At 39.8% G+C, this 18945-nt stretch overlaps 1 protein-coding gene across 1 annotated transcript in view; it reads right to left on the bottom strand.

Annotated features, from left to right (window-relative positions):
• plxna4 (plexin A4) overlaps positions 1-18945 on the bottom strand; it is a 317143-nt gene that overhangs the window by 47738 nt on the left and 250460 nt on the right. Inside the window, 10 exon segments of the mRNA XM_046872953.1 lie at positions 2565-2833; positions 6015-6157; positions 7083-7317; positions 8952-9098; positions 10124-10363; positions 12478-12571; positions 12681-12848; positions 14333-14469; positions 15708-15825; positions 18121-18272. Coding sequence (XP_046728909.1) covers positions 2565-2833; positions 6015-6157; positions 7083-7317; positions 8952-9098; positions 10124-10363; positions 12478-12571; positions 12681-12848; positions 14333-14469; positions 15708-15825; positions 18121-18272 — 1703 coding nt within the window.

An 18945-nucleotide genomic window follows, 5' to 3' on the forward strand; every position in this document is an offset into this window, starting at 1 on the left:
ATTTTTTTTATGGAGCATCTGGAGTCACTTAGTCCCGTATTACGATTCCCCATAATACAAACGTGTACCATGATGGCGGAAAATGGCGGAAGGCGAATGCGGGTATGTTTACTGCTTCACATATCCCGGATAAAGTTCGTCTATAGCAGGCTGAATGCTTTCATTTGCCGCTGGATCTTTACGCAATGCATCACGATCAACGGCTTTCATGGGAATTTAACGACGTGACTTTGAGCAGAGCCAGAAGGTTTGTCCTGCTGAGCGAATTCAGCTGAGATCAACAAAAGCACGTGTGTTTATGATGTTTAGAATAAGTCTATGGTACAGATACTCTACTGCGCTGAAGGATTTCAAGACAAACTTTTCATTTAAATTATTTTTTTATTGTATTTATTTACTTATATATTTAATATAGGTGGGCCTGTACTTTATTATCGACTATTTAAAAACATTTATTGTAAAAAATCAAAGCATCAGATCTAATCGTATCTAAATATACTGTACATAGCTACAGTTTAAACAGAAGATTCAATATCAACACACTCACTCTTACACACACACACACACACACAAACACACACACAGACACACAGACACACACACACACACACACACACACACACACACACACACACACACACACACAGTACATCTTTAACCATGACACATTCATAATGCAAATATAATCTTAGACTCAGACTATAAACCAGCTCTTGGTGACTTGTTCTCATTCAAGACTCTATAAAACAGAGCCACTAAATATGGTGTGATTATGAATAAAAAATATACAATACGTTTTACTGAACTATAAATCGTTTTCGCTTTGTTTCCAACTAAATCAGCCGTAGGCTGTTCTGGTGCCATTTTTAATGCGCTTGGATTTGCGCTGTAGCACATGTGCTTAAGGATGATGGAGGAGGATGAAAAAGGATGGAGGATGATAGAGGGTGATGGAGAAAGATGGAGGATGATCTAGGCGGATAATGGATAATAAAGGAGTATCCAGGAGTGTAGAGGATGACAGAGGAGGATGGAGGAATCAGAAGTATAGAGGATGAAGGAGAAGGATGAAGGAGGATGAAGGATGATAGAGGAGGATGGAGAAGGATGGAGGAGGATGGAGGACAAATGAGGAGGATGGAGGATGATAGAGGAGAATTGAGGAAGATTGTGAATGATAAAGGATGATGGAGGAGGATAGAGGAGAATTAAGGAGGATGATAGAGGGGATGGAGAATGATGGAGGAGGATAGATGAGGATGGAGTAGGAGGATGAAGGAGAATAGAGGAGGATGATAGAGAGGGATGGAGAATGATGGTGAAGGATAGATAAGGATAGAGGAGGATAGAGGAGGATGATAAAGGAGGATGATAGAGGAGGGTGGAGAATGATGGAGGATGTTCTAGAGGATGTTGGAGGAGGATGGAGGAGGATGGATGAGGATAGAGGAGGATAGAGAATACTTGAGGATAATGGAGGAGAATAGAGGAGGATGGAGGAGGATGATAAAGGATGATGAAGAATAATGGAGGATGATGAGGAGAATGGAGGATGAAGGAGAATAATGGAGGATGATGGAGGAGGATAGTGGAAGATGGAGAAGGATAATAGAGGAGGATGGAGAATGATGGAGGATATTCTAGAGGATGATGGAGGATGATGGAGAAGGATAGTGGCGGATGGAGAAGGATAATAGAGGAGGATGGAGAATGATGGAGGATATTCTAGAGGATGATGGAGGATGATGGAGAAGGATAGTGGCGGATGGAGAAGGATAATAGAGGAGGATGGAAAATGATGGATATTCTAGAGGATGATGGAGGAGGATGGAGCATAACGAAGGAAAATGGAGAATGCTATCCTTCAAGGAACACAAATTATAAATATCGCCTTTCTTGTAAACCTGCCACCTCCCTTCGATTAACACTGTAATATAAATTACAACTGAGTCTGTACGTGAGATTGAATGCCATGTTGTGCGTGGATAAATCTGGGTTTCATGAAGCTGCATGGTTGCCAGATTGGCATAGTTTAAAACGTGAAATTGCAGACAGATGGTATTAAATCAATCAGAACAACACAAGGTAATTCTATTTTCAATCATTGAAAAAAGTACTGTAATTAGTGACCTTTAAACTGGTAAAACATTTCAGTTATTAAAAAGTGACCTTGTACATTTTGTCCGCTTATGGTTACATTTACCATAGTGAAAATGTTAAAGCAGCTGAAAACAGCTGTCTTTTTCTCAAAAAAAAAAGAATTGCATATAAAAAATTGCATATTTGTGCATATTACTATGAGCTGACACGGGAAACTCCTTTCATTGCCATAGAATTCCCTATTTAAATGGTTTCTATGGAAACGATGACATATAACCCGTCTTTTTGGTGCTGCTGTTATACGAAAAGAATCCCCACCTTCTGACCAACCAGAATCGAGTATTCATCAGTGCTGTGGTTTGTGCAGTAAAAATGTATTCAATATTAAATGAAATAATTCTAACATTAATGTCGGACGCCTTGCAATTTAGGACGTGAACGCATGCGCCTTTTCTCTCACGTACCTGCGCAGCAGCAGTTTGGGGTGGTTTTTGCTCTCCAGGTTCTTGTCAATAAGGTCGGAGAGCAGGTGTTTGAGGACGTCAGTAGCGTACTCGAGCTTGCTCTGCAGCACGGTCATGATGAGCGAGGCCACGTTGCCCCGGTCTCGCATGGAGAAACCGCGCTGGGACTCCAACGTGCGAATGAAGGTCAGCAGGAACACCTTGTTGTTGATCAGCTGACCAAAAAGCTTCAGACCCTTCTCCACCTGCTCTTGTCTGTAACCTGGCACCTAAAAATCATCATTTATTATACAATTAGTTTAAAATATACATAGAAAAAAATCCCTCATACTTAGACATTATATAGACAAAAGTATTGGAACATTGGGACACTTGAACTAGAAGATCCAAACCTGTGAAAGATCTCCTGCTATAGAGCTCTGACCTCAACACTAATAAACATTATGAATTGTTGATTTGAGACTTGGCAAAACAGTAGAACGAATGTTTAGTGATTAAAAATGATGGAGTTTATTTATTTTTTTTATATCTGAGTAAAAAAAGGACATTGTGAATAAATGTGTGTTGCGTTGAGGTTCTGATTTAGCGTCTTTTATGCGCAAAGATTGGAATAATTACTCGGGGTTATACTCCCTGTATATATAATATTATAATATGAATAATATAATATAAAAATATACAATATATTATTCTATTCTATTCTATTCTATTCTATTCTATTCTATTCTATTCTATTCTATCCTGTATTAATAAAACATAAATAAATACATTTGACCTTGAGAAAATATTATATATAGTCAACAAATACATACTTTATAAAAGTTCTCTGGTAAAATAAAAATCAAATCAAATCTTCAAAAATTTAAAATAAGAAAAATAAATCTGCCAATATCCGATCCAGAAAGCATCTGACGAATCATTAACGATGCCTCCGTATGCTAATGCCTGCCATTTGTAGCATCAATAACCATTAGAAACCTGTCAGCATCCAGAGGTAATCTGCCTGCAACTTTCATTAGATCAGGTTTCACCATAAACTCCTCCAGAGAGGCCATGTTTATCTCCAATTAAAGCGTAATTAAGGTAGCTTATTAAAAACTGCACTCGTCAGGCGTATGGATCTGAGCCTCGACTTTTAGCAAAGAGTCGATCCTGTCTGCCGGAGCGATTCGATTAGCGATGTCCATCAATGTCATAACTGGATATAAACAAGCCGCTGCGTCCCGTACACTTCCCTCAGTTCGGCTTTTCATTTCCCTCCCTGAGCTCGCAAAACAGTTGTGTCACATCATTACTGCGATTAACAAGTGAGTAATTGTGAATCTCGACGCAGCTCATTACGGCTTCGAAAAAGAAAAGGCGCGAGTGAGAGACGGAGAAAAGACGAAGACTACTTAGACATTCCGTCCATCAACTGGAAATATTCTGTCCATCATTACGAGGTGTCAGTACGCATTAACTCGTTAGCTGCGCTGGGACGGCTAATTGGAGCTCTGAGTAGCGAATTCCGCTCTGAGCCAGGTAGATCTGGACGGCTGATTAGCGAGGGACGGATCAAAAATTCCGACGATTCGTACAGGATAATTATGCTTCGAGTGAAGGAATATGAGGATGCATGTGTCCTGATTAAACACACGCACACACAAACACACAAAAATCATTTAACTTTTAGAACCACCAACATTAGCAACTAGCGCTAATTAGCAAACGTTTTTTTTTTTAGGTTAAAAATAAAATGCCCATAGTTCCTTGAACCATACTGGGACTTTTTGTGTGTATCATTACGCTGGTCAACGTCAGCCGAGACAGTCACTCTGTGGTTACTTTGATTGCATTTAGCAGATCACCTTATCCAGAGTCTCAATGAATACTTCAACACATTCGCAACGGTGCATAAAAGTTAACGATGTGATGCAACAATTTTAAAAAGTGTGCATCGAATATAAGTTGGCATTTGTACCACGATGCGTAGTTTTTAACACATTTGCATCAGTAAAAAACTATTTATTTATATATAACGACTAGTAGATGCGCTACACTTGTATTATTTGGAAAGTGAGCAAAAATTGTGACCATTTTATATGCAGATTATGACGCATCACAACACCCATAGACTAGAGATTAACATGGCAGAGGTAGAGCTGCATCTTCATGGAGACACAACAGGAAAAGAACGTGCGTTAGAAAGGGCCATGCGTTAGTAATGTGAATCGCCGATTTGCTGTCTGTCTGAACTGAAGAAATAAAAGTGAACCATCTTTACCATATTGAATCGCATAACAACATATTTTTTCCATTGCATCGTATCGCATTGCGTCGAATCAAATCGAAATCGGATCACACTGCATCGTAATGGGATGAATCTTATCGCATCAGTAGCTGCTTTATATGCATCTTTAATGTATCGCATCATTGGCTATGCTTCGAGATGCGAATAGCATCGGCCTCAGGTATGGAGATGCAATAGGAATTATAGTGCTTTTAAAAAAATACATAAATAAATAAAACATTTAAGGGAAAATAGGTGCTACATTAAGTGTTTTAGGAAGAGGTAGGTCTTCAGTCGTCGTTTGATGGTAGCCAGTGACAGTGACAGTGGCTGTTTGGACATCTAAGGGAAGGTTAGTCAGATGTCCTCAGTGTTTGGTGGTTGAATAAACAGTCTAAACAGCTGGGTTATTGGTTATCTTCAAACGATGGTTGTTGATGCATCCGAAACAATTTGACTTTTTATTTCAATTTCCATCTTTACTATGAACACAGAAATGAATATAAGCTAGTTACATTGTTCTGTATCATAGCTTTAGCTTCCTGTGGGTTGATTTTCATCAGCGGAGAGAAAACAAAACAGAACATTTGGCTGTATTATGTCTGAAAAGTATGTTGCCAAATATTAACTTCTGGTGTACAGAATTTATTACACAACTTATAATTGTACGGTTGTGCTGAGTTAGCAACATAAAATCACAGCCATGTTGCTATTCTGTAAAACTGCACTCTATCTTTTTAACTAATTTCTACCTCACGTGAAAGCAGTAACCTGACAGGATAAAGATTTGCTACAAATTCCCCCTCTCAGCTACTGGTTGTTGCCTTACTGTGCTCACCTGTTCTGTGTTTAATGCTTGATAAGCACAAATAATGGTTCTTCACACTGTTTTTAAATTACAGATTGTTGTAGTTTGCTGCTGTCTTCCTGTGTCCTGCACCCTGTTGTGACTTTACTCTTCCTCTAAACCCTGACTTTACACACTTGCAACCTAATTCCACTAATCATGCTAGATATTTACAGCTAGCTCTGCCCTTGAACATTCATTCAACCTTTCTATGATAAATCGCAGAGAAACGTGTTGCCCAAACGTGTAATCCATGTAATTGCCATAAACCCCTCTGTAGCTATCGCTCAGCATTAGCCATGTTAACAACTGTGTGCATTAGAAGTTGGCTCACCTCCAGGTCTTTAAGAACAGGATGCTCCTCGATGCCAGGGAAGAGAACTCGCATTGTGTAGGTTCTGTAGTCTAGAAATGGGATCCCTGCTCCATCCAGGTCACTGGTCAGCTCATTAATATCCGTCTGGAGCTCGGCAAACGCTAGAGGGAAGAAAAAAACATGTAAAACAGAAACAAGCCCAAAAACTAAGCATTAAATTCATCAATAAAAAAGACACAATTAGGTGCAGGTTTTAACCCTTATTGCACTTTTGCTCTGTGTGGAGTTCTGTTTACATCTTTGTGTTCAGTCGCAATCGTGTCACTGCGTTAAAATACGACGCACTGGGTATTGTTTTAAATGCTAAGGCCAAAAGCACAATGCATTTGTCCTGTTTAACCCGCTGCTTTGGGAAGCTGTTTCAGCCTCCTAAAAGCATTTATTTTTTTTCCAGAACCAGTAATTTCCCTCTGGTAGTCAAGGAAACACAAAGTGCCAACACATTGCTCTTTAACCGAACACCCCACAAAACAGTCGATAATTCCTCTGATTAGCGACGCGTTATTAATTCGGAGCCGTATAGCGCCTCGGGGGCCTTCGCAATCCTCGATTTGTTTAATATAATTTCTGCTAAATGTACAGTACAGGATAAATATCAAGCCGAGTGCAAAAGTTTGTTTGATTCGTGAACAAATAGGTTTTTGACCGTCTCCGTCTGCAGATATTGGACTAATAGCTGTACAGAACTTTATTTTGTTTGTATAAATATCTCTCTATATGAGGTAACCATGCGCTATATCTTTCTCTAACTATTATCTGATGAGTTGCTCAGTGTCCTGGTTGTCAATACGAGTATGTTCGACTTCCAATGTGTTTAAAATCAATGCTCCTGGCTTTTTCCTGACACCTCAATTTCAAGTTCAGGGCAACTCCTGAGTCCGTTTGAAGGAAGCGAGAGCGGTAGTGGTTGCTATTTAAAAGCAATACAGCCGAAAAAATTTAAACTTTGTAACGTCTATTGTTTACACATTACTCAGCGAACCACTTCACTTAATTTCGCCCGCTGTCTACTGCGCCGCTGCCCACCTTCTTTACACTCCAGTGCCACTCTGGATTCCAGGTTGTCCATCTGCATCTGCAGGCGTTTCAGGGTCAGGTCGCTTTCGCGCGACTTGCGTTTGTAGGCGATCAGGACGATAATAATGAAGAGGATGAGGAGGCATCCGGCTCCAGCGATACTGATGATGGCCGTGCTGCTGAGAGGGCTGTCTGAGGTGATGTGGACCACCCCTGGGGAGAATTCGATGCCACCCACACGGGCCTAATACATACACACACATATATATAAACCATTGCATTGTATTGATTTACACGTAACACTAGAAATGCTACTACTAAGAAATATGGATTTGTTTGTGCAATCGCTTGCTTTCTGTATCTACTGTATTTAATATCTAATGATGTAGTAATAAAGAAGCAAAGCAGAACAAATAGAAATACAATCAAAGTAAATGTCAATGTGCATTGTGGTGTTTGTTTTTCATGGACTGTGGTTTGTATCATATGTGGTTTCTACCCTACCATACTGTATCTAATTCCATCCCACCCTATCCTATCATACTCTATCCCACCCTATCCTATCCTATCCTATCCTATCCTATCCTATCCTATCCTATCCTATCCTATCCCATACCATACCACCCCAAACCTACTCTAGTGTACCCTCCTCTATCCTATCCTATCCTATCCTATCCCATACCATACCACCCCAAACCTACTCTAGTGTACCCTCCTCCATCCTATCCCATCCCATCCCATCCTATCCTATCCCATCCCATCCCATCCTATCCTATCCCATCCCATCCTATCCCATCCCACCCCAACCCTACCCCTCCCTCCTCTATCCCATCCCATCCCATCCCATCCTATCCCATCCCATCCTATCCTATCCCATCCCATCCCATCCCACCCTACCCAATCCCACCCCAACCCTATTCTCCTCTATCTCACCCTATCCTATCCTATCCTATCCTATCCCATCCTATCCTATCCCATCCCATCCCATCCTATCCTATCCCACCCTACCCAATCCCACCCTACCCAATCCCACCCCAACCCTATTCTCCTCTATCTCACCCTATCCTATCCTATCCTATCCTATCCTGTCCTATCCTATCCTATCCTATCCTATCCTATCCTACTCTCCTGTTCAGTCATGTAATATCTACCACTCACATACTGTTTGTCACTAAATCTAGCCCTTTCCTGTCTTGTCCTGTTATATCCTGTACTTAAAGGTCCAGTTTTGTCCAGTCCTACCCTATCCTACACTATTCGGTGGTGTTCTGCTCTATCTCAGCCTGCCTCATCTTCCCAAATGCTATTACTATGTCTTTCTGCTGTCTTCTGATTTGTTGAGCCCACAAACATCATTCTCAGCACACACAGTACAAAACTGTGCATCGCACCTTCAGTGCGAGAGGAATCCGACACCAACACACCTACGCAAACATTTCTCGGTATTGCATATTTATACACCAGTCATAGTACAGTTCAGATTTGATTCCTAATTATGATGTCTGAGCTTTTCTGACCAGAAAGCTGGCATTTTGCTGAGAGATATTGCGCAAACAGAGGCAGCAGCAGACGGACACACAATGCCAGCTGTGTTTGTGTGTCTGTGATGGTAAACGGATCTGCGATTCTGTCTGCCATTCGTCTGTCAGTGGGCCAGGTGCGTCAGCCTCCGCTCCCACTCCAAATCACAAACGAGGCCATTATTAGGTTGCGTTCAGATCTCGTATGTCGTACTAAGAAGCTATTTGTTCTCCTTACACCTGCCTTCAAGGCCAGACAATGCCCATAATACAATAGCATACTAATTTATCGAGGAAAAAGACTCTGATGTAAAGTGAAGTGATGTGATGAATTACCCAGAATACACTGCTGACTCACCAGAACTTTGTGGCGTCCAGTTAGATTTGGCGATTCACACAGCAGCTGCGTGTCAGATACGGTTAAGGCGCAGGGCTTTTCGCCGATCAGAACGGTGTAGTTCAGTTTGCCGTTGCCACCGGGGGTAAGAGGGAGGAAATTCCGGCCCTGGGAAAAAACATTTTATGTACACATACATTTATATACATTTATTGGCTGAAAAACTAGTATTATAAATACTAGTATTAGTCCAATATAAGACTTGATTCACAGTCTACTGTAGTTATTGTAGTAAGGCGCAGTATAATATAATGTAGTATACTGTAGAATAGCATCATACAAAAATTAAGGTACTAGAAAGTAATTCTATGTTAAAAACTATTACAACTATACATACAAAGAACCTCATAAAAGTAAGTGCACCCCTCAAATTCCAGCACCATTTTAGTATCTTCTCCAGGGATAATACTATAGAAATGAAACTTGGATATATTTTTAGAGTCGTCAGTGTGCAGCTTGTACAGCAGTTTAATTTGACTGTCCTCTGAAAAAACCTCAAAATACAGCCATTATTGTCTGAACAACTGCCAACAAAAGCGAGTAAGTGAATATATGACAATTTTTAACATAGAAGATAGTTTTGTTTTGTATTTTTTATAAAATTATAAACTGGAGAGTTTTGGAAAAGTACAAAAAAATTTCCATTATAAATAAAAACAGAAATTATGTTCTATGTTAAAAACTGCATGCACTCGGTCGACTGAACAAATGTAAAACTAATTTAAAAAAAATTATAAATTCTGTATAGTATATTATACAATAGTATATAAGCATAGAATAGCATATAATATACTATACAGAATTATAATTTTTATTTAATTAGTTTTACATTTGCTCAGTGGACCGAGTGCATGCAGTTTTTAACATAGAACAAAATTTGTGTTATTTATTTTATAATTACATTTTTTTAGTACTTTTCCAAAACTCTCCAGTATATTGAATAAATATACTGTAAATATTCTACAGTATAGTATACATTCACTAGTAACAAGAGACAGTGCTTCCCTGGTTAGTATTAGACCTAGTATCATTTATCAAATAATTTATTCAAATTGTCAGATTTTTGTATGAATGGAATTGTTAATAAATATATAATAACTGATAATAGATACATGATATACAAGTAGGAATACCTTTAGAATAATAGGAGATCCAGGTTTGAGTTCCTGCACTCCAGATGCACTGAGAGGCTCAAACACGGGGTTGGGGTAATACAGGAAATTGATGTTCTTGAGAGCCAGCACAGCCTGCACATTGTCGAGGATGAAGCCAAACTCGTCAGGTTTCTCCACCACTTCCTTCTGCCTGCTCAGGCCACCGGGCAGCGCCGGGGCTTGGCACAGCATCGTGGTCGAACTGAGAACCTGGCAAAACTGTACATAGAAAATGGGCATCAATGTTTGTGTTATTTAAGATAAGTATCTGTGGTTGATGGTTAGATTCATGATACTGATGATATAAGACGCATGCAATTTAATTGGCCAATCACAGCAAGCAGTTGGACTGGGTTGTTCTCACTTTCAGTGAGTCTTATGTCCAATGGCTACTAGGAAAAAACCTGATATACGGTGCAAACATGACAGAAGGTGCAGCAGGCACTTCGCGCCACAGTCTTCATTAACGGAAACTATTTTTCTGGCTATTTCAACCAGGATTTAACCTGAAAATACCAGTCCCTCCATCACACACTGATCTGAGACTTCAACTCAAATGAGCCCTGAATGAATTGCACCTTATAAACTCGAGCCTTGGAGGTGCACTATTGTGGTAATGCGGCAGATCTATGGAACTGACCACAGTCACCTTTACTTCTTCCAATAAAAAAAAAAAAAGGAAAACCCGAATGCCATCACCCATCTCTTTGGCTTTATCTCTCGCTTGCTCGCTTGCACACCTTATCAAGTTCTTCCTTACATGCCTTTGTGCTAAAAGACTAGGTCAAATATACTGTTGCTGTCAGGCAGCCGCTGTCCAGCATCAATCAAACGCTGATGTGCCTTCCTTTATAGAGTATAAAAAAAAAAACATTCGGCAAGGCCTATAAATTTGGTGAGCTCACCCGGTTATGTGGCTCGCTGCAAAAAAAATACAATTTTCTTAATATCTTGGGTCTCACAAATCCTAAGAGACAAATCCAAAAAATCCCTCTGCTGCCTTCTGCAAAAAAAACGATCAGTACAAGTAATTTCTGTTGTTTGCAGATGGGGGCGCCATTTTACCTATCATGACTTCTCCTGAATCTTATTTCAAACTGGTTATTAGAGATGCCTATTAAAGCCAAAAAAAGAGAGCAAGACTTGCCACAAACAGCCCCATTCAGCAGCTTTGCATGGCAGGGAGGGGAATTTTCTGCTCTGTTTCTACTCAAGTAGCAGCGTGCCAAGACCTTATCATATCGCTGCTACAGATGCCCAGTGTGCTCGTGTGGGAGATACGGCAGCGAGATAGCATTTCCTTCTTTTGTCTCTGCAGACTTTCAATCAGGTCTCGATGAATGCAAGCCTCCCATGCGTCTGTGAGTCCATTCTGTAGGGAGGCAACGAGATACTCCTGTCTCCCGTGTTACGGCGTTTTCCTCGCTCCAGCACAAAGCAAAAGGGGACATTGTTGCCGCCCGTCGGTCGGCTCAGGCCTCCTGAGCACCATCTCTGTTTCGCTGCTTGTCTTTTATTCTTTATTTATTAAATTCGCTCTCTGATCTGCCGCCACATTGCAGGAGCCAAGTGTTTAACAGATGATGGAGAGCTGGTGAAATGACCGGCTAATGGGCAGGTGTGAGTTAATACAGGCCACTCCATGACCCTGAAGAGGGGTTTAACCCTTTATTGGTCTATTCGGGTGAATTCGACCGATCTTTTATATCACTTTCCATAGAAGAACAATGTAGACCATGAAACCTGTGCCCAGTGTGTGCATTTGATCAACTGATCACATACACACAAATAAAAAGATATACAGTAATCCCCTTTTATCGCGGTGGTTACGGACGCCACCCAAAAATACTTTAAAAAAATTGTTTAAGCCATTACATTTTCCTCCCACACACTTTAAACACAGACAGAAAACATTTTCAAGAAAATAGCGAGATGAAATTTGTGTAAATTTGTAGAAATACAGGTCACTGGATCACATTTATAGTCTCTCTATTTTCCCATACTTCAGGTTATTAAAAACAGCTTTATGTCTAACAATGAACACTTTATTAAAAATGCTAAACAATCACATTTATGCACTTGAAAAAAAGTATGCTGTTTATATATTTCCATTTATATGTTGTCATTTAGTATTAGAGTCCCAGGTCAGGAGAATCATTTTCTAATTGATGATATTTTATGTATTGATTATGATTATTGATGGGAATGCAAATGTATGGTCTGTATTTTTGTGCTGATGGGGATGAAGAAAAGATGTAAATGTTATATACTGAAGGATGCATGGGACAGCAGGACATCCATTACTACATGGTGTACATGGTGTGTGAACTTACATTAGTCGTCTCCTGCTTGTTGTATCTGGCTCTGATTTGCGGGTTTTGGATGATGTCCAGGTTGGTTCCCGTCACTGTCACTGGTGTGTTTCCACTTTTAAACACAGCAAGACGGTTTTTCAGTTAACGCCGCAAGCTTACAACATTTTACCAGAGTAAGATTCTATGAGCATGTGCAATCCAATGTGTGGCTCGAGACAAACCTGAAAATGCTCCATTCGGGATCGATTTTAGTGATGGTCGGGTCTTCTACATACTCAAACTGGAGATCCTTGTGAATGTGGGCTTTGTCGACGTACACAGATACGGTGACTTTGCCGGTGCCTTGAGTGGACGCGTGAGAGCGACATGTGATCCACTGACCCCCTCTCCTGCAAAATCAAGTACAATCTATTTTACAGTTTCCACTAAAAAGTCACATGTAAATAATCCTTTTCCACACAATGCATCTTCACAAGTTCATTTCTCACATAAAAAAGCTTTTTTCTTTTTTCTTTTCCCTTTTTCCATTTTCGCCTGCGATTGCGGAGACAATTCCTTTATTTTCACAAGTTAATCACGTTTATTTTTTTTCATGTCAAAGCTTTGAAAACACCCAGTCTTTTATGGTTTTTGAGAGATCCATGCATGCTCATTTCATTTCTATTCGACAAACTAGGTAATGTAACTGCATGAAGATTTTCTTTGAACAAACAAATCTATAAATGTCCAAATGTTCCACTTTATTTTCATTGAAAAATCCTCCCTTAGCATGAAGAACAGCTTTACACGCTCTCGGCATCTGGACTGTTTGTTTCTCCAAACATAAAGTAAATACCAAAATACTTTGCTGTGCCTCTTGTAAAACTTGACAAATGTTCTTCACTAGGTGGAGATTTTTTTTTTACAATTCAGTTCATCCCAGAGCAGTTCAATAGGATTTTGGTGCGGTGAATGGGCAGGTCATTTCTTGATATATAACGATCCTCTATATAACTGCGCTCTAAATAACGCTTATAGAACTAGTACGCTTCAGCTCATCGTTTTGTTGTATGGTGAAGTCAGTTCCAATGAGCTTCAGTCCAGACACAATTGCTTAGCGTTGAAGTATGGAACGGTAGCCATGTTGGTTCAGGATTCCTTTTACTTTCTAAAATAAGTCTCCAACCTTCCCTGATCTAAAACAACCCCAAATTATCAACCTTCCACCTCCATGTTTGACTGTGAGGTTGAGGGCAGTCTGATAACATCTTCTCTCCCGTTCTCTGTCCTACACAAGTCCTTCTGTTGGAGCCAAAAATGTCACATTTGGACTCCACAGAAATTTTTCCCCTCATTCACTGTCCAATTCTTGTGTGTTTTTGCCTTTTACCAAGTTCTTCACATAGAAACAAAATGAAAATGCATGCGGATCAAAAATCATAAAAGGCTCTCGTGTTTCCACACTGTTGACAGCCACTATATATTTTTCATATAATCGCATGAAAATGAAAAGCTTGTGAAATTCATGTGACTTTTCGACATTTGTAATGACAATTAAATTGCTGTTTTTGACAAAACGCAAAATATAGTGCCTTCTTGATTGATTGATTTATTACCATATTATTTATAACCACAGCACAATAATAAATAAATCAATCTAGGGAGAAAAAAGCCCATAAAAAACAAAGACGTCAAAGCAAACCACAGGCCGACGCATTTTGCAGGCTTGGCAGAACCGTGTGTGATTGCGAGTGTCTTTATTGATTAGGTCACAGGAACTCGGCCAGGTCTTAATGTCACTATTGATCCATCCCCGCTGTTTTATGACGCGAGCTCGTCCGCCCTCCCTGAATGCTGTAAATGGTGTCCTCTTTTGGACGGTTGGATGCTATACCTGTGGTAAGTGCACTTCTCTCCGTTAAACAAGATGGAAACGTTGCTTCCGGAGTCTAGGTTGCTTCCTGTGATGTTGACGATGGTTCCTCCGGATAAGGGGCCGCGGCTGGGCTTCAGAGAGTGCAGTCTGGGGAGCTGCATGAGGGGTAGAGGAGTTATCATGACGTCATATACACCATATAGATGAAAGTATTGGGACAACTGACTTTTCTAGCAATATGTGGTTGGAGGCATAGGTATAAGAAGTGTTTTGGATGCTGAAAAAACACAATACCCTTGTGACCAAACCCAGCTCTATGATGATATGCTTTACATGGATTCAACCAAGAGATCTATAGTGGATAGAGTGTAGAGCTCTGACCTCAACCCTACTGAACATTTTTGGGATGAATTGGAGCTAATTGTGGATGTTCAAAAATCACATAACAATCTTATAGTCAAAGTTATGTCCATACATCTATATATGTAATATATATTTCTATACTGTATATGCTCCTATCTATCTATCTATCTGTCTGTCTGTCTGTCTGTCTGTCTGTCTGTCTCTCTCTCTCTCTCTCTCTCTCTCTCTCTCTATCTATCTATCTATCTATCTATCTATCTATCTATCTATCTATCTATCTATCTATCTATCTATCTATCTATCTATCTATCTATCTATCTATCTATCTATCTATCTATCTATCTATCTATCTATCTATATTCTTCATTCGGCTGTTCCCGCACCATGTGTTTTATTCCTATTATACCTTATACATTTCAAATTTCCAATTGATTTCCAATTACATTTTAGCCCTAAATAGTTTAGCAGCATCGACCATACAACCCTAATGAATGATCACAATAGCAATGGCAACATACATTTAAGAAATGAGTGCGGTGTTTAAACATGTGACTTGAATGGCACTTGCCAAAATACTGTCAGTGGTACTATTACAGAAAACGAACTAACTGACATTCTGACCAATCAGATTAGAGCAGCCAAAGCCACTGTCTTATAATGGTGTACAGAACACGGGCTTAATAGGCATGATTACAGGAGCGATCAATACAGGGGTTAAAGATTGCCCATATTCCTCAGATTTAAGTGTTTTCTATTGGTTTGTGTGGTAAAGCAAGAGAGAAGGAGAAATGGATTTTATGACCATCTTCCCACATTCATTATGGGACAATCCCTCTGTGGGATATCATTATGACCAGGGCATAGACGCACACGAACTGTCTTGGCCCCTTTTTTTTAATGAGGTGGCTCTACAGTAAATCTGAGCTGGCCTGTAATTGGCGAGGGTCTTAAATTACAGGCACACGATTAAGATCTGTGCAGTGGTCCCGATTTCATCTTGTAAATCACTCTGTCAGCAGAATGAACTTACCACAAAGTAGTAGTACTTGGAGGACTTGACCATGAACTCGGACTGGCACTCCCCTATGCAGACTTGGACATTTCCGGCAAACTGACTTGACTCGGCTTTTCCCATCTCACACACAATCCTGTATAATGCACACAAACGTATATATAATTAATGTAATATAAATATTTTTTTAACAAATATATTTTTTACATGGGATGGAGTGAAAGATCTTACATTTAAGGCATTTGGCAGCAGACTTACAAATTACGCAGTTAAGGGTCTTGCTCAAGGGCTCAGCAGTATCAGTGGGATTTGAACTCGTGACCTTCCAATTTAAAGTCCAATGCCTTAATCACTGAGCTACCACAACAATGATGGAACTAGAATGAATTCACATTTGGTGCCACCCAGATGAGAATGAGTTTTACTTTTGAGTCTGGCTCCTCTCAAGGGTTCCTCCTCATGCCATCTCATGGAGTTTTTCCTTACCACAGTCGCCATTGACTCACTTATTATGGACAAATGGTTAATTATAATTAACAGACCTATAAGCACTAAAAGTCTTTTATACAACTTTGTAAAACTGCTACCCTCAACCCTTTTTTAACACCCTACATCCGTACATCCCTTTACTAACAGCTACAAGCTGAATGACCACAAATCTCCACAATCACACTCCAAAATCTAGTGAAACACCTTCCCAGAAGAGTGGAGGTTATTATTAAAGGTTGACCAATTAAACGGTTTTGGCGATTGATTGGCGTCGATAGTTGATCGACAGTTTTTCCGGGTTGCGTTATACAGTTCGACATCATGACATCTTGTGCTGTTTATTTAAAGTGTCTTTTTTATTCCTTGTGGATGTAACTGTTATCTTTTTTATTTGGAGTAAATAATATATTTATATTTAATTCATTTAGCACACTTTCATGATTTAATAATGTTTTTTATGTTTTATTTTTGTAATTAAGATCTATTTTACATGGGGTGTTATGCGCGCTTGTTTTTTTTTTTTTATCCAGTATCCATTAAAAACTGAATCGGCAAGTAAGAAAGTAAGCTCTAACCTAGCTATCGGTAAAATCTTGCTATATTGCTATATATCTATATTGCTTCTTCTTCCAGTCTGTCATCTGTATAACAACAACAGTGTGTGAGATTGCGGAGAAAAAAAACTTAATGCAGTCTGTAATCTCCTCATTCTGTCTTGACAAACCAAAACTTATCACACAACACCGTAAGAGGCTTATCACTGCTCCGAATGCCACAATCCTACTGGAGTGCAGAAAAAAAACAAGATGATTTTTTTTAGGTCAGGGTAATAATAAAGTAATAATAATTTTTCAGTCAGTCATAGCTATTCAAATCCTTCCCACCGCCAAAAAAACAACATGTAATTATTTCCTCTGTCCTGACCTGGGATTAAACTTTGCTTTAATACTCGTCTCTGCCTTGAGTCCTGATCCTATCACCCTCATGCTCCATATAGAGTCCACAGCCGGATTAAAGCTACGCATGGATGGCTCAGACTGGGTTCAAACCGAACGGCTCGAAAGATGGGAAAAGAAATGGACAGAGTGAATAATCGAAAGCTAAAATATGAGTTTTAATGGAGTGGAACTTTTTTTTGGAGTCTATCAAGAAAACCACTTGATCCTTCATCTGTCTCAATCCTTTACACTGGAGTAAAGAATAAATCTTAAACTTCTCTTTTTTGAAGACTGGAAAACTTCTAAAGGTTTACAAAGCGCTGAAACTGGAGTCTTCTTTCACACTTGCTAAATAATATTCTAAAACTTTTATTAAAGAAGACACTATAGAGTACATCTAATATAAGCTTGTCTTTACTTGTGTATACAGACTATAGAAATCAACCCTTTTGGGGAAAGTGGGAGTTTAGGGGTTAAGTCTCGGGGTTACTGATCAGAAGGTTGAGGGTTTAAGCTTCGGTATCGCAAAACTGACCCTTTTGGGGCCCCTGAGCAAGGCCCTTAACCCTCTGTGCTCCAGAGGCTCTGTATTATTACTGACCCAGCTTTCTAACATTGCTGAGATATGCAAAGAAAAAATGTCACTATGCTATAAAGTACATGTGACGAATAGAAAGCACCTCTATTTGACTTATCAAATTTCTGGATTCAAGGCCTTCTCTGCATTCCAACCTTTCATGATGTGAGGTAGGAAGAAAGCACACTGTTTTACTAGGAGCATTTTTTTATTTTAAATTTTTTCAATTTTTACTTGTGTACACATTAATAACAACAAAAAAAAAACCACTCATACCCAAAAAACCCCAAGAGCAACATAATTCCAAATCTGCCAAATGAAAATAAAACATGGCCAAAGCATTAAACTAATTTCTACGGCGTTAATTTAATTATCTCTGAAACTATGCTGTAGTGAAAAAGGAATGTGGAAGATTTGAGAGACTCACTGTTCAGCAGGGATGTATCCCTCTGGTATGGGTGTGCACTCTACTTCCGCGACCTTCACGTTGCCCTGGATCTCGTAGAACTCCAGGCCGAGGTTCTCGCCGCGAATTGTCACCAGTGTCCCTCCTTCCCGAGGTCCTCTCAGCGGGGTGATCTGCGAACAAACCGTGGCATTATGTGATTGCAAACAATCATTATCCAAGCTTTGATCCGAACCAGACAATAACGTGCTCGTCCCACCCCCTTGCGATCTCTACGGTTGGTACAAGACAAGCAAGCAATTGGAAGCTGAGTCAGTAACCATGCTAGTTTTTCTCTCTGCACCTGTGAAAGATTTGGTTCAGCACGATAATCGGGCCGCTTTCTGTCAGAGCTACAAAGCTTCCAATGAGTGTGTCTATCCCATGAATAATGATGAGTTACAAGCCCAGCTGAGCCTTGCCTATGGCAGGAGGGGGAAAAAAATCTGCAGTGATTATCTATAGGTACAAAATGCAGACACCAGCATGCACAAAAACTCCATAAACTGCTGAAATGAGAACAAACTCAAAGGACACGAAGGGAATAGTTATTCTGACAGCAAACACTGGTTAATCATTTCTTCGATGATAATCAACAATTCATCTCAATAAGCATGTCGCTGTTTAGTTTACAGTGAAAGCTGCAATCTGATTACACCGGAAATGAAGTACATTTTACCAATCACAGTTATGTGGACATCAAACATTCAGATGCAGGGGCGGATCTCCCGAGGTGGCAGGGGTGGCAACTGCTACCCTAAGAAAACGCATCTGCCACCCCAGCACTGGTATTCCAATGTAATAAAA

The sequence above is a fragment of the Silurus meridionalis genome, chromosome 18, assembly GCF_014805685.1.
Source record: "Silurus meridionalis isolate SWU-2019-XX chromosome 18, ASM1480568v1, whole genome shotgun sequence".
Taxonomy (NCBI): domain Eukaryota; kingdom Metazoa; phylum Chordata; class Actinopteri; order Siluriformes; family Siluridae; genus Silurus; species Silurus meridionalis.